Raw genomic sequence first — 22,897 nt, forward strand, 5'->3', positions numbered from 1 at the left:
GAGAACTAGACAAAAGTGTACAGTACCATTTGCAAAATTATTTAAACTGCCTCGTTAAAATTTAAGAATATGCTTTATTTAAAAGCATATTTAGCCAAAAATAATAACAAGTGAATTAACTTAACGTTCTACACACCTATAAAACTTTTGTTTTGTTTTCTATTCCTAATTTATATACATTTTTGTTTCAGGAAATTGCTAAACATTGTCGTCTAGTACTGTACAGTTCTAGCCGTTCTAGCTGATCACACTGCATTTCCAAGTACTGCGTGCCTTTCTTTAATGTACTTCACGAGGTGTAAGAGTGCTACCAAATTATACTATTTTGTACGCTGCGTAGTAAGACAGTGCGCATAAAATTTTGTCGTGTAGACAAGAGGATCATTAGTTTGACTCTGAAAATACCGAAGTTATGCGCGATCGCTGATCGCGCTACGTACGAACATGTTTTCTATCCTCTATTGGTATTGATGTTTTTAAAATCATAAATAATTGCTCCTGCATGTAGTCTCTGCTTGTAGTCTAGTATTCATGGTTTCTATTCAGACAATATCGAAATCGCAATCTCATAAGTTTTCTGTCATTTATTAGTCATGACGATTTTTAGAACCATCCGCATCGGGTAAAGTTTTTGGTCTCTATATGATCTTCTTGGCCTGGACGTCGTATGGATCGCGAGAGAATGGATCGATGCGTTGTGTAATACGCATTTGGATCCGTCTAACTTGGTTCAAGTTTTTGCGTGGTTTTCTTGGACTATTTAAGTAAATACTGGGGCAGTACTGTTCTCACGAAGACCAGCGATAGTAACAATAATTTAACCTGAAGTGGGTGGATCTCAAAAGCATAATGACTAATGAAATCGACTTGGATAATCTTAGTTATCAAACGCAAGACGTAAACAAAATCTTGCGCATCTCTCAAATAGGATGCCCACTGCCCAAACTACCACCGAGCACAACCTACAATTAGTGACGCTCTATATATACTCATATCCCTATTCCCAGCCTTCTTCACTATTCTACCGATAATAATAACTGAAACAGTCATAAATTTAGCATAAACTAATATTTTTCGAACCTATCGTACTCGTAAAAGCATCAAATATTTAATTCTTGCTAATCAAAAGGCGTTCGGAAGTAACTACATTACTGTGCATACCGCTGCGCTATAAACAAAAGCACTAATGCCATAATAAGAACATTTGTATTCTATAGCTTATAAATAGCCGTTTATAGTTTTCTTTGCAAGTGCAATAAAAAAGCGCCGAAATTGCATTTTTATTCAATAAATAAACAAAGGAAGCATTATACAGGTCGAAAACTCATCACTTCTAAATTTCTTGGATGCCTCTTTAGAAAGCTTCGTTTGTAATCTCAGAAAAACAATGCGCTCATAAAACACGAGTGAGTAATTTTATCTTTCGCCTTGTGCCTACTGACTAACTAGATACAATGTAAAAAAAAAAACATCATTCTGAAACGAGGTATATGAATTGCTGTCTATGACCTCTGAACCTGCTATTAGCAACAGGTAACTTATTGTTATGCTGATGAAGTACGCAATCCTTGGCAGTTTCACTTTCTGTCGCTGAAAAGGAATATAATAAATGTAAATGCGTGGGTGGGCGAGCGGTTAAAAATCCTTCCTTCTCCGAATGAGATGACGGGTTTGAATTTCGCGGCATATTTTAAATTCGAAACGCTTTTGACACCTGTTATTCCTTTCTACATGTACACACTGTACCGTAACTGACGGATTTAATGGCAGATTATACACAGCCTAAATCGGGTGACTTAGAGATTTGAAATTTGGAGGGATTATTCCTTAAGTAAGGAGGGATTTTTTCAAATTTATCCTTAAAGAGGCACCATTTTAGGGTTCAACTTTCAAATGAAAAGGTGTTAAAATATGACTAACTGACAAATAACATGAACATGAACTAGTGGACCCAGAAATTTGAAATTTGAAGAGATACTTGCTTGAGTCATTAGTGGTGGAGAAACGAGAGGGATTCTTCTCGAAAGAGATGATAAAGTAATAGTCTGACGAGCAATGCAAAATCTAAACGATGGAGTTCGAGATTTGAAATTTCGAAGAAATACTCCTTGTGTAGTCTAAGGGGTCAAATCTTAAAATTCAATCCCCAAAGGAATGAAAATGGTGTTGATGTGGCCGGCTGACAGACAACGCAGAACTGGTGCACCCAATGATTTGAAATTTGGAGAGAATATTCCTTAAGTCTTAAGGAGTGTACTAGGGAGGCGTTTTTCATCATCAAGGGAATGTTAAAGTAACAGACAACGCACAACTTAAATCATGGACCTAAAGAATTAAAAGGAAGAAATGTATCTTGAGTATTCTATGGGACAGTGGGCGCGGCAGAAAAGAAAAGGTTAGAAGCGTTCAAAATTTGGTGTTACAGGCAAATGATGAGGATACCGTGGATAGAGAAGGTTAGAAATGAAGAGGTATGAGAAACAATAGGATAACAGAAGACTGTATGGTAGTCAATAAGAAATAGGCGAGATAGGTTAGTAGGTCACCTTCTTAGGCATGAAGGTATAGTTAGGGACATATTAAAGGAAGTTAGGAGGGGTAGAGGTAGTCCTAGATAAGATTACTATTCGCAGATAGTTAAAGGTATGGGTTGTTCTGATTTTTGGGAAATGCGAAGATTAGCTCAGGATAGAAAAGAGTGAAGGTGCATATCCAACCAGTCTTAGGACTGACAACCTTACGATGATGATTCTAAGGGAGAACCAAACCGGTGAATTTGGAGAGAATGAATATTTCTTGAGTCATTAGGCGTGCGCTAAGAAGGGATTTCTTGAAAGTAATGAACCGACAGACAACACAGAATCTCAACAATGTATCTGAAAGAAATACAATCAGCCTAAATGAGGATCATTACCTATGACCATTTACTAAATATCGACTTACGTCTAGTAAATACAGGGTGTCTTGAAATTTTTGTAGGTGAATACGCCACCCCATTTTATTATATGAGATACAAGAAGCATATGGAAAGGGTTGCAGGTGCAGGTAGGTCTATCTACCGATAGATGGGTGTAGGTGCAGGTGGATCAGCCCAGAGTAGTTACAATTGTGTACATCTAATTATAGACATGTTGGTATTATTATTGATTTCATTTCTTTTACATTATCTTTTGTTGTTATACCTAATTGCCTTGCTTTATTAATTTGCACTGTTCATAGTAATAAATTTTATATCTATTTCACTGAAGCAATAATTTTGTTGATAATTCTCCATACATCATATATTAGAGAACAAGAAGATCCCTTAACAAAATTCTTATGGTTTTACATCTTGAACTTTGACTTGAAAAAGTAGAACAGAAACGTTACAGTTTGTTTTATTAGATGCTTGTCGTTCGTGCCGTAATTAGGCACAAAAAAATTGAGTGATAGTGAACTTATTTTTGCGACAATGTCACTGCCTTAAAATCTGGAGCAGAGCAAGGTTATTTTTGTACCTGGATTCTCCACTCCAATTATGATCGCGTATCAACGTATGCGCTAGAATTTAGATTCACTTTTAAGTCAGCTATTATTTTAATTGCACGTTCCACGAAACAAGTTTAGTTACTATTTAAAATAACGTTTTTCAACACTGTACCATGTTATTATTTAGTAGGTTACGTTTCAGTTAGATTATTTTCTAATTATTGCTTTAAATTATTCGTACTATGTCTTACTAGGAACAGGTTTTCTGAATTTACGAAATTAATTATTATTTATGTGTTCTAAAAACAACCACAAACAACAAGAGACAAAGTGTGTTGAGCCAAATTTCAAAGACACGATTCGTTAAACTCTTTGATTTTAACAGTTTTCTTGAACCAAATGTTTTGGTAAAAGGTCTAATAATAGGTACCTAGCAATCTAAAAACCGATAGCATCCGATATGGGTACACTTTACGTCGGAAACATTGTAAAAAGTTAAGTGAAAATTATTTGCAGCCTGAAAAGTTTTTCCACTTAGCTCATTATTTTATGCATTACTTCGTCGATATAGATTTTCTATGACAGGTTTCTAATAATACTTTTTGTAGATGAAATTACTTTTCCACTAGTTAATTAACTTCTTTTCGCCTTGTGCCTACTGACTAACTAGATACAATGTAAAAAAAAAAACATCATTCTGAAACGAGGTATATGAATTGCTGTCTATGACCTCTGAACCTGCTNATTTTATTTTATATTTTTACAATAAGGGAGTGGCGAAACATGGACGATGGGCGCTGCGGAAAAGAAAAGGTTAGAAGCGTTCGAAATATAGTGTTACATGCAAATAATGAGGATACCGTGGATAGAGAAGGTTAAAAATGAAGAGGTATTGGAAAGATTAGGAGAAGAGAGGACTCTATGGAAGTCAATAAGAAATAGGCGAGATATGTTGGTAGGACACCTTTTTAGACATGAAGGTCTAGTTAGACACATGTTAGAGGCAGAAGCGGGAGTTAAGAGGGGTAGAGGTAGGCCTAGATTAGATTACTGTTCGCATATAGTTAAGGATGTGGGTTGTTCTAGTTTTAGGAAAATGCGAAGATTAGCTAAGGATAGGAAGCGTGGAGATGCGTATCCAACCAGTCTCAGGACTGACGATCTTATGATGATAATGATAAGGGAGTAAAAAGTATGTGTGAAAACATTTGAGGACAATGAAGGTTATAAATTTTTTCGTTTGTTTCATCTTACCCTGTCAATTGGTTGGAGACTTAGATTCCTTCTTGGATAAACGTTAATTCGTAAGAATTCCCTCCCCACGGGGAAGTTTTCTGGAATCCTCACGAATCGCAGGTATTCTCCAGGTGGAAAGAACTGACATCCAAAAGCTGTAACAAAATAAATTCCAATAAAGATTATGGTTCACATGTGCATTATCAGAGATATTTTCTTTTTCAAAAGACTAGGCTGGTATTAATGGATGGACTGTCCTATAGGTAGGTACAATACAATGCAGAATGTTGGGTAGGGCTGAATGTCCTCTTCAGCCTTCACTAGGAACTATATGAAAGGGTGGACGGTTATGGTAATAAAGGAACGATGAGACGTACAGGATGAAGATAGAAGAAGTGTGAAAGTTAAACTATAGAATAGTTGCTGCCTAAAAATTTGCCTTTACATTTAAAGGAAATCCTAAAGACTTGAATCCACGGAGGCAGACCCGGAATGGAATAGACGATCTCCCGATAAAATATTATCTGATCACTAGGCAATGCCGATCGCTTTGGTTTCTTAATAAGCAGCCTTTTAATACATTTAATATTTGAATATTTTCATTGCGTTTCATTGTTATTCCTTAGTATTGGTTCATCTTATTCGTCTTATCTATCTCTTTGTAACCACCACCACCTACCTATACCACGGTTTCTAAAGAAGGTACAAGTGGATCTTCTGATCTATGGGCTACTATGCACCTGATTGTATGTCGATGGGATAGACCTCTATTGGTGGAATTATTATCCGGGCGAAAGGACTTTAGTCTAAATGAACTGTTAGGTCCACACTGCTTTGACAACCTGAACGTATGTATGTTATACTTCGAGGTATAACTTCCACCCACGTCAATTGCAGTTCCTGACGGAATATCTAATCCTAAAGGTCCATTTACACTACGTCGTTTCAGAGCGAATTACAACTGTCCCATTGAAAGCCTACAAATTTGTACATAAAAGGCTCCGTATTATTAAAACTTCTGAAAATACTCCTTGAAATTTACATTTGTACATAGTTCCCTTTAGAAAACAGTAGAGTTTCTTCATGTATAGTAACTGTTCAAAAGAAACAAATGACAGAAACAACACTACAATTTTATATTATTGAGAAGATACTACAAATGGCGTGGTGAGCGCCATCAGTAGTACGATGCTACATTTGAGGATTACATATGCTCCAACAAGGTCCATTTAAAAATATGGATATCTACTTGTTGAAACGAATCCCGGCGTAGCTCACCTCAACGTGATAGGCACGTTATTATTTTGTTCGATTATGGTAACGTGCCTATCACGTTGAGGTGAGCTACGCCGGGATTCGTTTCAACAAGTAGATATCCATATTTTTAAATGGACCTTGTTGGAGCATATGTAATCCTCAAATGTAGCATCGTACTACAGATGGCGCACACCACGCCATTTGTAGTATTTTCTAAAACGCGCTGTTAAGACAGCAGGTAAAGGTTGGTCTGTGTTCTGTCGGAGCTGCCTGCGACGCGCTGATGAGATCCAAAAAGATCGAAATCGCGATCCGCGTCTGGCAGTTTCGACAGAATACAGACCACTTCGAATTATTTTATTCGATTAAGCTAACGTGCCTATCACGTTGAGGTTGGCTACGCCGGGATTCGTTTTCAGCAAGTAGATATCCACACAAGTGGACCTTGTTGGAGCATACGTAATCCTAAAATGTAGCATCGTGCTACAGATGGCGTTTACTGCGCCATTTGTAGTATTTTCTAAAACGCACTGTTAAGACAGCAGGTAAAAGTTGGTCTGTGTTCTGTCGGAGCTGCCTACGACGCGCTGATGAGATCCAAAAAGATCGAAATCGCGATCCGCGTCTGGCAGTTTCGACAGAATACAGACCACTTCGAATTATTTTGTTATATTATTGAGTTTGTTTGTGGCTTTTGTTGTATCATCTACTTTGTAGACATGTCTTACGAAAGATCAATATAATATCTACTTGGCTACTAATTTTTCCAACATTAATTGCTTTGGTTGATTAAATACTTTTACTTTTCATTCAAATAATATGTAACAACTGCTTTACTTTTTGCACACGGTATCACGTACCGTACGTGGAAGTAATAATTATTACAAAACACAATACATATATCTAACATGCTTGAAGGTATGAATCAAGTAGGTAATAATCAACGATTGTTAGTTCAGTATTGGCACAAGTGCATTCACGTTACAATCATAAATTAAATGCCCTTCAAAGATAACAACAGAGCACAGATCGACAAGAAAAACTAATTATACTTATCTGTACGGTTTGAAAAAGGAAATATAATTGAGGTAGGTGTCTGTATAAATTGCATGGATTATTGTAAAGTTTTAATAATACAGGGATTCAATATCGCCCTCAATATCTCCATTCGGTATCGAATTTGTAATTTAATTCGTTTAATTATGTGTGTTCCGCTCCAATCTTAAGCAGTGTGTTTCTTAAGGTTAAAATTGCTTACATTGATTAATTATCGCTACATAGTATAAAACAAAGTCGATTTCCCGCTGTCTGTCCCTATGTATGCTTAAATATTTAAAACTGCGCAACGGATTTTGATGCGTTTTTTTTTTAAAGATAGAGTGATTCAAGAGGAAGGTTTATATGTATAATATATACATAATATAGTAAGGAAACACTGATAATTTTAGAGGTTTCTAATGTGATGTCGTAAATAAACACATTTTTTGCGCTTACATTGCAAACGTTGGCTGAACCTTACGAGATAGATCAAAACAATGTAGTACAGTATTGTACATATTAAAAAGGTCTACAAAACAGTCCGCGATGGTATATGTCTATCTCTTAGGGATACCCCACAATAACCATTTGTATCCTTTACTTTAATGAGAAATAATGACTTATTTACGAAGCGATTTTAAGCAACACGGCATTAATTCTTATCCAATTAAGTACCTTAAATACATTGTGCATTTAATATAGATCAATATGGCCCTTTACAACATGTAATTTAAATGAATATTTCCGAAGATTTTACAGATTTAAAATGCAGGGACATAGCGGTTGCAGCGGTACCGGCCGGTTTGTATTGTCTAATGACAAAAAACTGTGAATGTTGTATATAAAGACATTCTGTAGTATATTTAGTATGTTCAGGGGGTGCCTTTTGATGGTTTCCCCTCCTCGATAATAATCTAAACATAACAAAAATACATTTAGTATCAGCATTGCACCCGTGCGAAGCTGGGGCGGGTCGCTAGTAATAATATAAAGAGGTATGACTTTTTCAAAATTAGAACCGAGCGGCATGGCCTAGAGGTCTAGACCATTGCTTAGAATTCGGGAGGACGCCGGTTCGATTCCGGGTCCGTCCGTCTGCCTTGGTCCAAGTTTTTCTGTGGTTTCCTTGGATCACCTAGGCAAATGCTGAGGCAGTAATATTCCACAGATAATCTTTCACTCTCTTCTGTCTTCATTTCGTCCGTCTTATCTTTCGCACCCGAACCACCACCCACCCATTCCTACGATTCCTGAAAGCAGGCTGAAGAGGGCCTTCCGCCCTACCTTCCGGTGTAGTCCGGAGGGACTGCCCGCCCACCAGCATTACTGGCTGGTGGGAATGAAACACCCAAAAGTTTTTTTTTCAAAATTAGAGCTAATATTCCTGAAGTGCGGTGTGTTCAATCCGTTTCACGGTGGTAGCAAGTGGCTGTCGTTGAGATAAAGGGGCCATTTAACGTATCTTCCCGCTCTGGGTCAGACCTGTCACTTAGAGCGTGGTAAGACAATCCACGCGCTGTCGTGTAAGAGGGCCTTTAGAGGAAAAATCAATTCAAAATTCCATATCGCACATTACAGTGGTAAGCAGTTAACCACCAAAAATCACCGTTGCCAGGTGAATTTCTTATTATTCCTTAGTTCTTTACCGAAAATTTTCTTATTTTTTTCTTACTTTACTAACTCATAAGCCTGAAAGAAACTTTAAAAGCTCAAGTAACCTTTAAACAACAAAAATTAATTGACTGCAAAAATTAACCTGTGATCTAGCGAATATATCCAACAAGACTGAATTTTGCTTGTAGATTTTATTGGTTTAATTGCTTGTTGCTCACAATTAAATGTCTAATTTTAGAAATAATTTTTCATGTTTTCTGTCTAACGTATATCGTCCGATTTTTTGTCCATTTATTTGTGTTAATGAACTAGTCCCTACCGTATGAATTGTACAAATGTGTACAGTGAGTAATCTTACATGAAAGATTAATAAATAAAAGAAAATCAATCAACTTTTTAGCGAATTTTGTTTTATTTAGCATGTGCACAACTAATAGCGTTCTCTTAACAGAGAGTAAATCTCATGTAGAAAGTAGTTCCGCTAAAAAACATTGCGAAGGTAAGATATAAAATTTAAGAATTCGCTAATTATCTAAAATACCTGCTTCGCTAGTTTACTTCAGTTCTTGTCGAATCATTCTAATTTATTTCAAACGGATTTTAAACGTAATTTATTCTAATTTATGCAAAATGTAGAGTGGAATTGTTTTATGGTTATAATTTTCTGGGTCAACTAAAATAATTCCAATTTAAATTTTGGGTTAGTTGAAATGGAAGTGAATGTTTCCAAAATTAACTATATCAGGTACCTATTGCTAATTATAAGTTATGCTTATTGTTGCATACTATACAGAAATGTGATATCTAGTAATTTTTTATATTCGCCTAATTAACTATTGCACTAAAATGTACAATAAAGTGCCTGAATCTTAAAGAAATAGTAATTACAAGATGATAAAATTAAAAACAAAAGTTCTTTTAAAAAAAGTCTATCGCAACAAGTAAGTTCAATATTCTGTTGCTATTAATCTTTCAATTGGTTTGTATAGACTATGCCAAAGACGTAAGAAGTAAATCAAAAAGTACTTATATATTTTTTGATTTTGACAGGGTATGCTACAATGCCACCTACTACCTAAATATTTAACTAAGAGAATTTCAAAAGATGTTAATTTAATCTGCGATCTAAGAACTGTCTGCTTTGACCAATGTATGTAACAGTTTCTTCGGTAAAACGTAAAGACACTGACAATGATGAATCTACATTTTCATCTAATCTTTCAGTAGGTTTACAGTAACTACTTGTTCCTTTCGCAATACTTTTCCGAAAGTAAATTTTTACATGAAAAATAAACCGATTAATCTAATAATTGATAGATACTTGAACGATAAAAACCTTCCTGTTATTTATACTTTCAAATATTGTTTTTAATTTCATTTAAACTAGTTGTTTTTACTTTAAGTTCTTAAGAAAACTCGATATCTGATATCTATTCTTGACTGTTTTTAATTAGTTTCTCTTATAGCAAGGCGAGCACCTCAAGGTCACATGTGGAGGCAAACGAACTGAAAATCGTGAGTCACATACATTATAACAAACTTTATGTAAGAACAATTAAGATAAATCGAAAGGGGCACGTTCGTATAAGAGACTGAAAGAAGAGGATAAAAGTAAAATAGGGTAAATCTCCTCCTTAATGAGAACGGCCGTCTGATGCCTGGCTGTGAGATTGAAGCAACTTGTTCAGTCTATTTAATAACGGCGTAAATCGCGTGTATTTATCGTACCGGCAAGGTAAAGATCTAATGTTGATAGGCGAGTACCTTTACAAACGATACATTGCAAGGTTACTGACATGTCCACCACATTACGCGTGCAACGGCAGACGGTTGTCAAACGACGAGACAAGAAGAAACTGTTGAAGAAATTCAATGTTGAAACGATAATCACCCTAAACAACTTCTGCTTTCTTACTGTAAATAATGTACGTAAAGTATTATATACTTGTGTTATAACGTACAAAAACAATGTCCGGTTGTGTGTGAAAAGAACTGCTATTCCCACAACTAATTCTAAGTTCAAAATGTGACCGCTGACACTCGTCACTTTTGTTAAACATATTAAACAATGTAATACAAAGTGAACAAAATTTTCTTTACCTAAGTCACCACAGCAGAATAGTGGAATGGGGAAAGTAAATGCATTGACCTTTAATGTAATTTAAAAAGATAAAAACATTTGGTTTATTTCATAAATTTCAACAATAGATACTAGAGGTTCCACGTGGCGACTTCGTCCGCAGTAGCTCAAGAGCTATGATTCTGTTAAAAAATCGAAAAATCTCACTCGACATTATTTGGAATTACCCGCTCCAGGTCGTTAACACCGATCCTGTCACACGGAACGTGGATTGGCAATCCAATCCAGTCTAATAGTGGTTGGAGTGAATAAGATAAGACGGAGGAAATGAATGCAGAAGAGAGACCTCGGCAGACGGACACTGAATCGGACCGGTGTCCTCCCGAATCCTAAGCTTAGCCTGTAGGTCATATCTGACGTTTACCAATTCTGTCTGGTTAATAGAATTCCCGAAAAGTAATGGTACCTTTCGGTCCAGATCGTCCGCTCTGAACCTGTCACACGGAACGTGGATTGCCAATCCAATCCAATCCAACAGTAGTTGGGGTGAATAAGATAAGACGGAGGAAGTGAATGTAGAAGAAGGGCCACTGCAGACGGACGCTGAATAGGACCGGTGTCCTCCCGAATCCTAAGCTTAGCCTGTAGGTCATATCTGACGTTTACCAATTCTGTCTGGTTAATAGAATTCCCGAAAAGTAATGGTACCTTTCCGTCCAGATCGTCCGCTCTGAACCTGTCACACGGAACGTGGATTGCCAATCCAATCCAATCCAACAGTAGTTGGGGTAAATAAGATAAGACGGAGGAAATGAATACAGAAGGGAGTGAAAGGTTATTTATGGAATATTAACATTCTACCATTTGCCTAAGTGATCCAAGGAAATGACAGAAGGATTTGGACCATGGAATACAGGTCCGAAATCGAGTTGGGGTCCTCCTGAATGCTATAAGCAATGGTCTAAACCTCTAGGTCATATCTGATGTTAACCAATCCTGTTTGATTAGCTACAATTGGCGAAAAGTAATGGTGCAGGTGTCAGGTCAAAAAACACACTTTCCCGCTGCAGGCAGATCGCATCGAACCTGTTACACGGGGATTGGAGATTGACATTCCAATCCAATCCGATGGTAATTTGGGTGAGAAAGATGATACGGACGAAATGAAGATGGAAGAGAGTGAAAGATAATCCGTAAAATATTACTATACCAACATTTGCCTAAGTGATCCAAGGAAACCACCTAAACATTTGGACCACGACAGATGGACTCGGATTCGAGCTGATGACCATCCGAGTACTTAGCAATGGTACCAACCTCTAAACCATTTTGGTGTTTACCATATCGGTCTGGTTAGTTACAATTCTCAAAAAGGAATGGCAAAAATGTCAGTTGCAAGTGTTCTGAGCCCAAATTTCCCTGTGCTAATCCGTTCAAAAATCATGATAACACCAGTCTTTTATAAATACTGTCCTCTTTTCAATTACATTATACTCACATGTAGAAAGACCATTTTATAGAAATTCAGACAAGTACAAGAAAGGGTGGTGTGCATATTTTAATTTTCTTTTTAAAAATCTCGAACGATTAGTACGGACTTGTGAATGAAAATCCTTTCATTATCCTTAAACGAATGAGGTTGGCAATTCCGCCAAGTGTGCTGGAAATAAAGCGAATGTTTACATTAATAGACGGAGAAAGTTGTGGTGGTATAATTAGCAGGCATCAAAGTGAGCTGTTTAGAAAACCATTACGATCATAGCATAAAAAAGTCATTGCAGTCGCCTGTTTATCGTTCAATTTATCGAATGAAGTTCGATTATCGAGGTTACTTGCTACTTTACTGTGGTATACAATCAAGAGCAGATCTTATTGCAGATATGTATACATTTCATTTGGTTGTCATTGTCTATTACTCGATACTAGTATAGTCTCTTGAGGGAAAAGTTTTATATTTACACGAAGAACTGAAAGCAAAGTTAAATGAGTGCAAGAAACATGCCACATGTCATAGAAACACAAATCTCATATGGTGAATAAGAGGTGTAAATACCCCAAAAATTAATCAGAGCGATTAGAAGAGATATTTCCTTTTTACAATTCACTATTGTCACTTTCCAAGTAATTCCTTTGGAAAATAATATACTGAACCCAACGGTTCTTTCATTCGTTATCGTAAATGGTGGAGATAATCTTCTGTAAAATTGTTTAAGATCATCGTCACAAAATATTGGATAATTTACAATCCTCCAAAACAATCCCCCTTTGTGATTACCTTAATTAGGAGAATAAAATAAATAACAGGGAATAAAATCGGGGCTGTAAGGTTATTTATGTCAATGGTAGCAATTCTTGATCTCCCTTCTAAGTATTCGCTGACTCAAAACAGAATGATTTTCATAATGATTCATCAAATATTTTCGTTTTTGTTAACATCTTCTACAAGTAGTACCACTTTTCTTAATCGATTTGTATAACATGGTGCCGATTGTCCTATTAGTAAGCGACTATTCATATTCCTAACGTTAAATGGCGCCAAGTGCTCTATTTATTTCCTTGCATATAACACCTTGGTATTTGTAGTTTTATGTTTGATTTTTGAGCAACCGAGCGGCATGGCCTAAAGGTTTAGACCATTGCTTAGGATTCAGAAGGACGCTGGTTCGATTCCGGGTCCGTCCATCTGCCTTGGTCCAAGTTTTTCTGTGGTTTTCATGGATTAACGAAGGCAAAAGCTAAGATAGTAATTTTAAACAGATATTCTTTCACTCTCTTCTGTCTTCATTTCGTCCGTCTCATCTTTCTCACCCGAACACCACCCTTCTGAAATGAGGCTGAAGCGGGCCTTCCGCCCTACCTTCCGGCGTAGTCCGGAGGGACTGCTCGCCCACCACCATTAGTTTTTTTTTTTTAAGTTTTTTTTATTTTTGAGCAACGTACAAAAAATATCAAAGATTTCAAGTTCCATGCGCACCTCGATTTAAAAATGTAGGTACCTATTTAACGGCGAGGATAAGGATTTTTATTACCCGTGTAGGATTTTTATACGTAACTGATATAATAGTTTGACGCTTTAATTAATACAATTTATTTTATTGATTTTGTCACATTACATTTTATCAACATGTTTGTCGCCTTTGTTCTGTACTTTAGTATTATACTTACGTTAATTTTAAACTGTTAATTAATTTGGATTAAGAAATACAACTGATAACACTAAGTTGTTTAAATAAAAAGCCAATTAAAATCGGATCCTATCACGCGAAGTAAAAGTAGGAAAATTTGGCGTTTTGACCCATGATCAATCGTTAAAATTTGATTGATTCGTACCTTCACGGTCACTGGGCATAGAAATTATACATTTCTTTGTTAGCATTTTTCTTTTTACGTGACACAAGCGAAAATGGATAATTTGGTGTTGAATATCTATCTGAAAATATCACGTGTCTGAAAACAATCCTAATCTAACCAAACTAAACATTTTAAACAAAGCGTAACACTCTCAAAATCTTTAAATTACATTTATTAGACTTATATTTCTGATTTCTAAATCCATCGCCTCTCTCCTAAGATGTGATACACTTGTTTCCATTTTTGTAAGTCCCTTATCTTTCTCTAACGGGCTTGTCCTACAACGTGGGGTTTTCTGGAAGGAGTAAATAATCGTTTAAATAATATTTTTGGCCTCCCAAGGTCATCCACTTAATTTTCACAGTCGTTAATTTCAACGTCTGAGATGAACCCAGATGTAAAGATATTTAATAAAAATGTAAAAGCTTTCGCGGTTGGTTTCTACCATAAAAAAAAACTTTAATTAAAATCCAATAAATAATAATCTTAACATCATGAATTTTATGCAAAATATTAAGATAATAAATTGTCATGCAGACTTTATTTGACTTGAATTCATCCAATTCATATTTCTTCAGTTTTGTATCAAAAGGTGAAACTGCTTCAATGCTGTTTCTCTTAGAAATTATACACGTTCTTTCGACTCATTATACATTTCTTCTGGTTATTAATATACGGATGTCGTATAATAAATGTGGAATTTGAACTAATTTATCAAGTCAAAGCTGTCGACTTTACATTGAAAATTATTACTTTGTTAAACTGTCATTCCTGCTGGGTTGTTTAATCACACGAGAGCGTTTTCTATTTGACTACCGCATTTGTAAACACATACGTACAATCACCTTCTTCCTTGTCATTTTACTTTCCTGCTGATATTTTAAATGGACCTTTCACTTTACATAATATGACCAAATCGCATCACATCATCATCGCATTGTATAATAAATTTTGTTAATGATTCCAAAATGATGTGTGTATGTACATGTTCCAGTTACCCAAATCCTTCTTTCGTTGCCTTACATCTCAGCTCTTTAAAATATTAGCTTTCCAAGTGGCTTCAGCTTCACTTGATGGGAAAATATATTTATAAAACTTAAATTTTAAAAATGTCATCCCCAATTATAAGACTCATTCTGCAGTTTATCAATAGGATTAATATATTCATTATACAACTAGAGGAAGGCAGTAGAAATGTCCTCAGAGAAGGTAGCACGTACTAACAGGTGTTCTGCAAATATTCTCAACGTCTACGAGAAATTAAAACACCCTGGTTAGCTGCGTTCAATGCAGCTCACGAACCCATTAAAATTCGCAGCTTTTACTAACAAATGAGTGTGAAAAGGGGTGGTGGGGGTATCCGAAGCAGTGCGCACAGCTGTCTCTTACGGACTAGTTTAGAAACGTTTGGACGCCGCGACGCGCTACGACAAAATCAGAGAATCCATATGGGCTGCTACTCGTCGCAGAACACTGGGTGGTATATAGAATAACATTAATTGCTTTAATATTATGTTTTAGTAATTAAGTCGACAAAATACATAAACAACTAATTTTTTGGCAGTTCTGCAACTCTGCAGCACCTGTACAACAGCCGAGACAGACCTACTTACACATATTATTATTTTCCCGCACAGCAACCTATCTCTGCTTGGTAGTATATGTGCGTGAGTGTAGTATTTTATGTCAGTAAATGAAACAGTAAAACCCAAAATTTTATATACCTAGGAAAAAGAGTGGTGGGGGTTTCCGAAGCGGTGCGCATAGCTGTCTCTTACGGACTTGTTCAGTAACGTATGGATGCCGCGACGTGCTACACCAAAAGCATTTGGGCTGCTACTCGTCACAGAGCACTGGATGGTATTTAGAATACAGATATGTTAGATAATAATAATTGTTTTAGAAATTAAGTCGCAAAGATACATAAACATCTAATTTTCTGGCAGTTCTACAACTCTGCAGCACCTGTACAACAGCCGAGACAGACCTACTTACACATATTATCATTTTTTGTTATTATCGCTATTATGCAACAATTTTCCATACAATAACCTATCTCTGCTTGGTGGTGTATGTGCGTGTGTAAACGTAAAGCATGTGTTACGATAAAAAGACACCCATTTATTTTCTTTAGGTGCACTAACCGTATCCGAATTCTACGGAAATTGTTATTGTTAGGAAATAGGTGCAGTAATAACACAACGTGGAATTATTAGGTAGATGGTTATTGGTAAAAGGGGCGTTGATGAAAAGGATATTTGCGAAAACCAATGTGAATTACGAAATCAGTGCATGTAATGGTCAATAAACTGTTCGGAAAACGATGCTTCAACCGTGTATAATTGTACACAAAAGGGGTCCTTGAAGAAACAGGTTGCTAATTGTTAGAACCATTTGATTCCTTGAGATATAATTTTATAACTTTTAAATGTTAAAAGCATCATCCTTTATGGTCTACTGCGCCTTCAATGCAAATAATCTTACTGTAAAATTTTATGAATCGATTCTTAAAAGATTTTAAATCATTTTCTTTTTTATTTTTCAATCTGATTCGAAATTGACTGTATTTAATTCCATCATCAGAAATCGTCACCCGGAAGACGCACTTCCACTCATTTCTCTATCCCAAAAATATCAGTTCCCAAAGAACTTCTCATATTTATATATATTTTTGAACGGTAATCTAATCAAAGTCTTTCTGTGCCTCTCATTACACCGATTTCTACTTCTACTACGTTTCTAACTGGTCCTTTATGTCTCTGAAGAAACCCTTACATCATATCTCGCATTTTTTTTACTGAATTGCGTAGTACAGTATAATGATTCTATACAGTTGGTTCACTTGCCACTTCCGTCCTCGTATATGGCAGTTCAGTGTACATAAAGTTAATTTATGATAGCCTACAAACAATGTCGATATGTCAGACAAATCAAAGAAGTGAACCTGCTGTACATAATCTTTATACTATATCCGTAGTCTCTCCTATTCTCTAAAGATCGGGGCACATACGTCGGAATCGAACGGACGGCATGCAGCAAACGCATTATGGCATCGCCTCAACGAACATACGAGGGTGGATTGATAAGTTTCCGGCCTAACCAAGAGATGACGCCACTAGGCCTACCTTGAGGTGACATTCTATAGTACCATCCTTGGATAGCTTGTAGCTATAGTTTCAGCCCGATCTCCTTGCTAGTGTAGGTTTGACAGCACGCTGAACAAGACGCCTCTGTGGTTTTCGTAAAAATGGAAAAGCAGGAAAATCGTGCTGTCATCAAATACTTTTATTTGAAGGGGTTAACGCCGAAGGAAATTAAAAAAGAGATGGACTCAACACTGGGGACATCCTCCCCGTCATATTCAACCGTTAAGCAGTGGGTTTCCGAGTTTAAAAAGGGTCGTGTGAGCACCTCTGATGGGCCTCGCTCAGGACGCCCCGTTGAGGTCACAACTCCAGATATGATCGAAAAAATTCATCAAATAGTGCTGGGAGACCGCAGATTGAAAGTGCGTGAGATAGCTGAGACCTGTAAGATGTCATATGAACGTGTGCAACATATTTTGCACCAACATTTGCATATGGAAAAGCTCTGTGCAAGATGGGTGCCGCGTTTGCTAACAGTCGACCAAAAATTGATTCGAAAAAACATTTCTACCGCAAATTTGTCATTGTATAAGCGTAATCCAAGCGAATTTTTGCGTCGATTCGTAACCGTTGACGAAACGTGGGTCCACCACTACACTCCTGAAACCAAAGAACAGTCTAAACAGTGGATTGGACCAGGGGAACCAACTCCAAAGAAGGCAAAAACAATTTTTTCGGCGAACAAGGTTATGGCTACTGTTTTTTGGGATGCAAGAGGTATTATATACATTGATTACCTTGCAAAGGGTAATACTATCACTGGTCAATACTACGCAGACTTATTGCAACGTTTGAGCCACGAGGTGAAAATTAAACGACCTCATCTGGCGAAGAAAAAAATCTTGTTTCATCACGATAACGCACCAGCGCACACGTCAATCGTTGCGACGGCTAAAATCAACGATCTAAAGTTTGAATTGATGCCGCACCCTCCTTACTCTCCAGACCTAGCCCCGAGTGACTATTTTCTGTTCCCTAATCTCAAAAAATGGCTTGGCGGTAAGAGATTTGCGGACAATGAAGAAGTAATCGAAGCTGTAAATGGTTATTTTGAGGAGCTTGACGAATCAGTCTATAGAGATGGCATTAATAGACTGGAACACCGCTATGAGAAATGTATCAGCCTTGGAGGAGATTATGTTGAGAAATAAAAAAAAAAAATTTTTAAAAACCTTGTTTTTCTTGGTCAGGCCGGAAACTTATCAATCCACCCTCGTATTTATATCGAAATCGACTCGAGGAAAGTTAGCTTATTATTGTCAATTATGTATAAAAGTACTCTTTCTAATGCATCCTCATTTCTAACCCCTTCTATTCACAGTATTTTTTATTAGTCACCACATGGTATTACTAAAAGTTATGAGCCATCCAGTTGAAAAATTCAATTTACAACAATATCAGTTTCTGGGTGCCTGCCTGTATTCCACTAATCATTGTGCGTATAGAAAAAAGCAGTTACATAATAATTTCTTCTCGATAATAAGACTTAACTAATGACGCAGCTCAAGATTCTTGATTAATTAAAAATTATGCCGCAATTAAATTGCGATGCATCGCAGACAAATCGATTGAATACATTTAAGCAGTTACCTTACGCAATCTCATTGCAAACATTGTTTTTGTACGCGAGCAACCTGTACATAACCAAATGTTTTGCAGCAGACTCGGCATTCACTTATTTAATCAATTAGAATACAATTAGAAACACCTGTCGATATTTCTGCAATATTTATGCTGTACAAATGTCTTGTTCAACGTCTTAGTCTCAGGGAGACATCAGGCCTGCACAGCAAATAAAAAACTGTATTAAATATAAATTGAAAGTTTTATTCAACGTTATTACTTCGTCGGTCGACTATTTCACAAAATTAATACTTTCTGTAGTATGAATAGACCATGTCGACTTCTGAGAGATGAATTTTCGCATTTTCCTACATCCTTACAACACGTTTCCACAAGAAAATAAGGCAGATTGTACACGAATCCTATACTGAAGTCCGAACGACGTCAGTCGTACAAAGATTGGACACGTATCAAGAACTGTGATAGCATCTATTGTTACCAATCTACATTATATGGTACGAATAACTCAATTTGGTTGGCCGATTTATGTTATTTTAGATCGAGCGGCATGGCCTAGCGGTTTAGACCATTGCTTAGCATTCTGGAGGACGTCGGTTCGATTCCGGGTTCGTCTGCCTTGGTCCAAGAGTTTTTGTGGTTTCCTTGGATCACTAAGGCAAATGCTAGGGCAGTAATACTCCACAGATAATCTCTCATTCTCTTCTGTTTTCATTTCGTTCGTTTCGTCTTTCTCACCCGAACCACCACCTACCCATTCCCACGATTCCTGAAAGAGGGCCTTCTGCCCTACCTTCCGGCGTAGTCCAGAGGTACTGCCCGCCCACCAGCATTAGTGGCTGACATTTTAGTGGATGCATCAATTACGATCAGATCCAGATCAGTCAGCTTCAGTTACCGTATCAACCGCTCAACCACAGTGTGATCGTCTCCGTGGTCAATCAGTCTTAGCTGTTGTTTAAAGTGCATTTAAAATCGTACCCGTAGATTTTGTTATGTCATATTTAAAAGTTTGTCAACACTTATTTTATAAAGTAATCAAGCCTAGCTGATTTTTAATAGGACGGGTGGTATTATTTAGTCTTTTCGACATTAAAATCAAACATTATTGAATTCCTTTCTCAGTTTAACAACGATAGGCACGTGTCCTTGTGTCCTTTATTACCAGCGACTTGTGTTATGCTGTAACATTTAGTAACATCGTGGGGGGTCATTTTAAAAACGTAAAGGTGTTTTCCATACTTATTCTGGGTTCATCCTACAACTGACATCGATAAATCTTTTGTGTAAAATCGACTGCATGGAGAAGCTATAATGAAGTTATTACTAGAACCCATTTACAATTCAACGAAATATTATTTATTTATACGTGGGTAGGTATGTGGGTGGTACGAAGAGATGAAATTATACTTTTACACAACAAATACGTGTTGCAACAAAGTTTTAATTCAAATTGTCGGCTTTGTACCCTTCTGTCTGTACGTAAATGAGGTTGCAAAATGTTCATCATTGAACACCTACGATAGAGGGCATTGAAGAGTGTATTTGGCTGAATAAGCGCTTTACACAAAACAGTGCTAAGTATTTCACGGACTTGTATTCGCAATCTGTATCTAAATTCAAATTCTTTTGTTTCGTTTATATGGAAATACATCAAAACTCGTAATACGTACCTGGGCCATTTTATAATTGAATTGAGATGACTGGACAAAATTACAATTCATTCAAATTTGAATTTACATGTGCTTAGGTACTTATTAAATGTGATGTTTTGTAGATGTAGATTAAAGATAAATGAATTGCAAAAAATGCGTTATACTATGTTTCTTACGTTAAATATACAGTAATCGTAAAAAAAAGGAAAAAAATATAATATTACCCGCTTCTTTAGAAGATCTTATTACATCTAATTCGCGAAAATGTTATTGCAGGAACGTATTACTTTACGTAACGTTCGAGAAAGCATTGCCCTAACATGTTATCTATGAGTGTACTAAGTAAAATTGAAGCATCTGTCTGCAGTATCATAATAGTCGCCATTTTTAGGCTCATATGCTGTATAAACCAATGAACCCACTTCTATGCGGCTTTATTATACTTTATAAACCTGAAGAGGTTATCTGAAGTGATCTAAAGGTGCGCGCACATACATCAGAATCGTACGTACGGCACCCAGCGGACCTACGTCGGGTTCGTCTGGAAATTAGCTTATTAATAGTATCAGGCGTCTATAAAAATACTGATGGAAAATGGAAAAAGATATTAAAAAGTAACAGATTCCCTATCGTACCGTTCCGATCCGACCGGTCCGAGTTAATTCAGTGTGAGACCTGCCTTAGGGTACCTACTTATTGTTCGCAACAGTTGTGTTTAGGTATTATATCCCAAGATTCACAGACGAACTTGATGTAAAAGCTATAGTTTTGTTTTACAAAAATTAATTGGCAAATGTTGTTGTTGTTGGTAATTATTGTGGATTTTTCCTAGTATAACCTAAAATCTGCTGCTACTCAATAGACAATTGTAACGTTTGGGATTTTACTAAAATTAAACAGCTAATTGGTGGGCTAGATTATAAATTTTGATAAATGTTAACTTAGACTGTGAAAGCACTTGACAAGAACGTCCAAGTAAAACCTGTTATAGTCAATCGTGGGATTAACAAATAATTTACTGAAAATTTAAAAATAAACGAGGTGCGGCACAACTATTAGTTTTGGCGGCTGCCAGTTATCAACAAGATTAATAAATTTTCAGAAACGGTACAATATGCGACATCTGGTGAGATTTAAGAGACTTTAGAATTATTTCTGCTATTGAAACTTTTACTGTATTTAGCATACAAGCGGAAGTAATTTGAGTTTTTTTTTCGTAATAGAGGATGTAATAAGTGAGTTTGTGCAAAACAATAATGAAAATTGTTTAACAAGTGTATGCATGATAACATTACATAAATAAAAAGGATTCAAAATATTTGCTTTGTAATTAGCTTGTTTTCGTACGCACACGTATTTTTTCACATATCTATTCAAATGAATCTCTATTAGACGCTATGTAAATATGTAAATTGTAAAAGTTAAAGTGAATGTAATAAAAGAAATGTGTCTACGTACCTACATACCTAGGTACATTTATACGTTTTTGAAAGTAAAAATATTATTTGCTAAAGAATTGAATTGAACATCAGCCCACGTTTACGTTATCGTTTTACGTTAGTTACGCCTTCTTTGCTCGGAGATGTTATCTAAATGAGACAAATTAGTTATTTACAAATGAAATTACAACACGCTTTTTTATTTTATTACTATTGCTGTAGGTGTTTAAGTACTGCTAGTTTTGAATTTTAGAGTATCAAATTTTCATTCGTCTGTTTTAAATGTCATTAGGTACACTAATACTATTGGGTTGTTCGGAAAGTCATTTCGTATTTTTTTTTGTGGAAATGAAAGACAGTTTTCGTATAATAAACAAATACTTTATTTAATTATATATTGACCGTTCTGGTCCAACACCTTTTGCCATTTTTCTGGTAGTAGCATAATTCCACTCTCATAAAATTTTTGGTCTTTGCTGGCAAAAAACTGATCGAGGAGGTTTTGCACCTCCTCATTTGAGGTGAAGGTTTTACCGTCTAAAAAATTTTGGAGTGACCGGAACAAATAATAATCCGATGGTGCCAGGTCTGGAGAATATGGTGGGTGTAGCATTGTATCCCATTCAAGCTGTAAAAGCTTTTGGCGAGTGACCAAACTTGTGTGAGGTCTCGCGTTGTCTTGGTGAAACACTACACCTTTCCTGTTGATTAGTTCTGACCTTTTCTGTTGAAGTGCATCATTCAGTTTGTCCAGCTGATGACAGTAGACTTCCGAATTAATCGTTGTGTTATCCGGTAAAAGCTCAAAAAAAACGATTCCTTTAAAATCCCACCAAACAGACAGCATCACCTTTTTTTGGTGAATATCGGCTTTGGAAATGGTTTGAGCCGGTTCATCTTTTTTGCTCCATGACCTCTTGCGTTTGACGTTGTTGTATACAACCCATTTTTCGTCCCCAGTGATGATGCGCTTCAAAAACGGATCATTTTCGTGACGTTTGAGAAGCGAATCGCAGACGTCAATGCGGCGAC

At 36.4% G+C, this 22,897-nt stretch overlaps 1 protein-coding gene across 1 annotated transcript in view; it reads right to left on the reverse strand.

Moving 5' to 3' along the window:
* Positions 1–20,453, reverse strand: part of LOC108737882 (cadherin-89D) — a 47,508-nt gene extending 27,055 nt beyond the window's left edge. The window contains exon 1 of the mRNA XM_018471014.1: positions 20,445–20,453. Within this exon, the coding sequence (XP_018326516.1) occupies positions 20,445–20,453 (9 nt within the window). The remainder of the gene's footprint in view (positions 1–20,444) is intronic.
* Between the last annotated feature and the right edge of the window lie 2,444 nt (positions 20,454–22,897).

The sequence above is a fragment of the Agrilus planipennis genome, unplaced genomic scaffold (assembly GCF_000699045.2).
Source record: "Agrilus planipennis isolate EAB-ADULT unplaced genomic scaffold, Apla_2.0 scaffold59, whole genome shotgun sequence".
NCBI lineage: Eukaryota > Metazoa > Arthropoda > Insecta > Coleoptera > Buprestidae > Agrilus > Agrilus planipennis.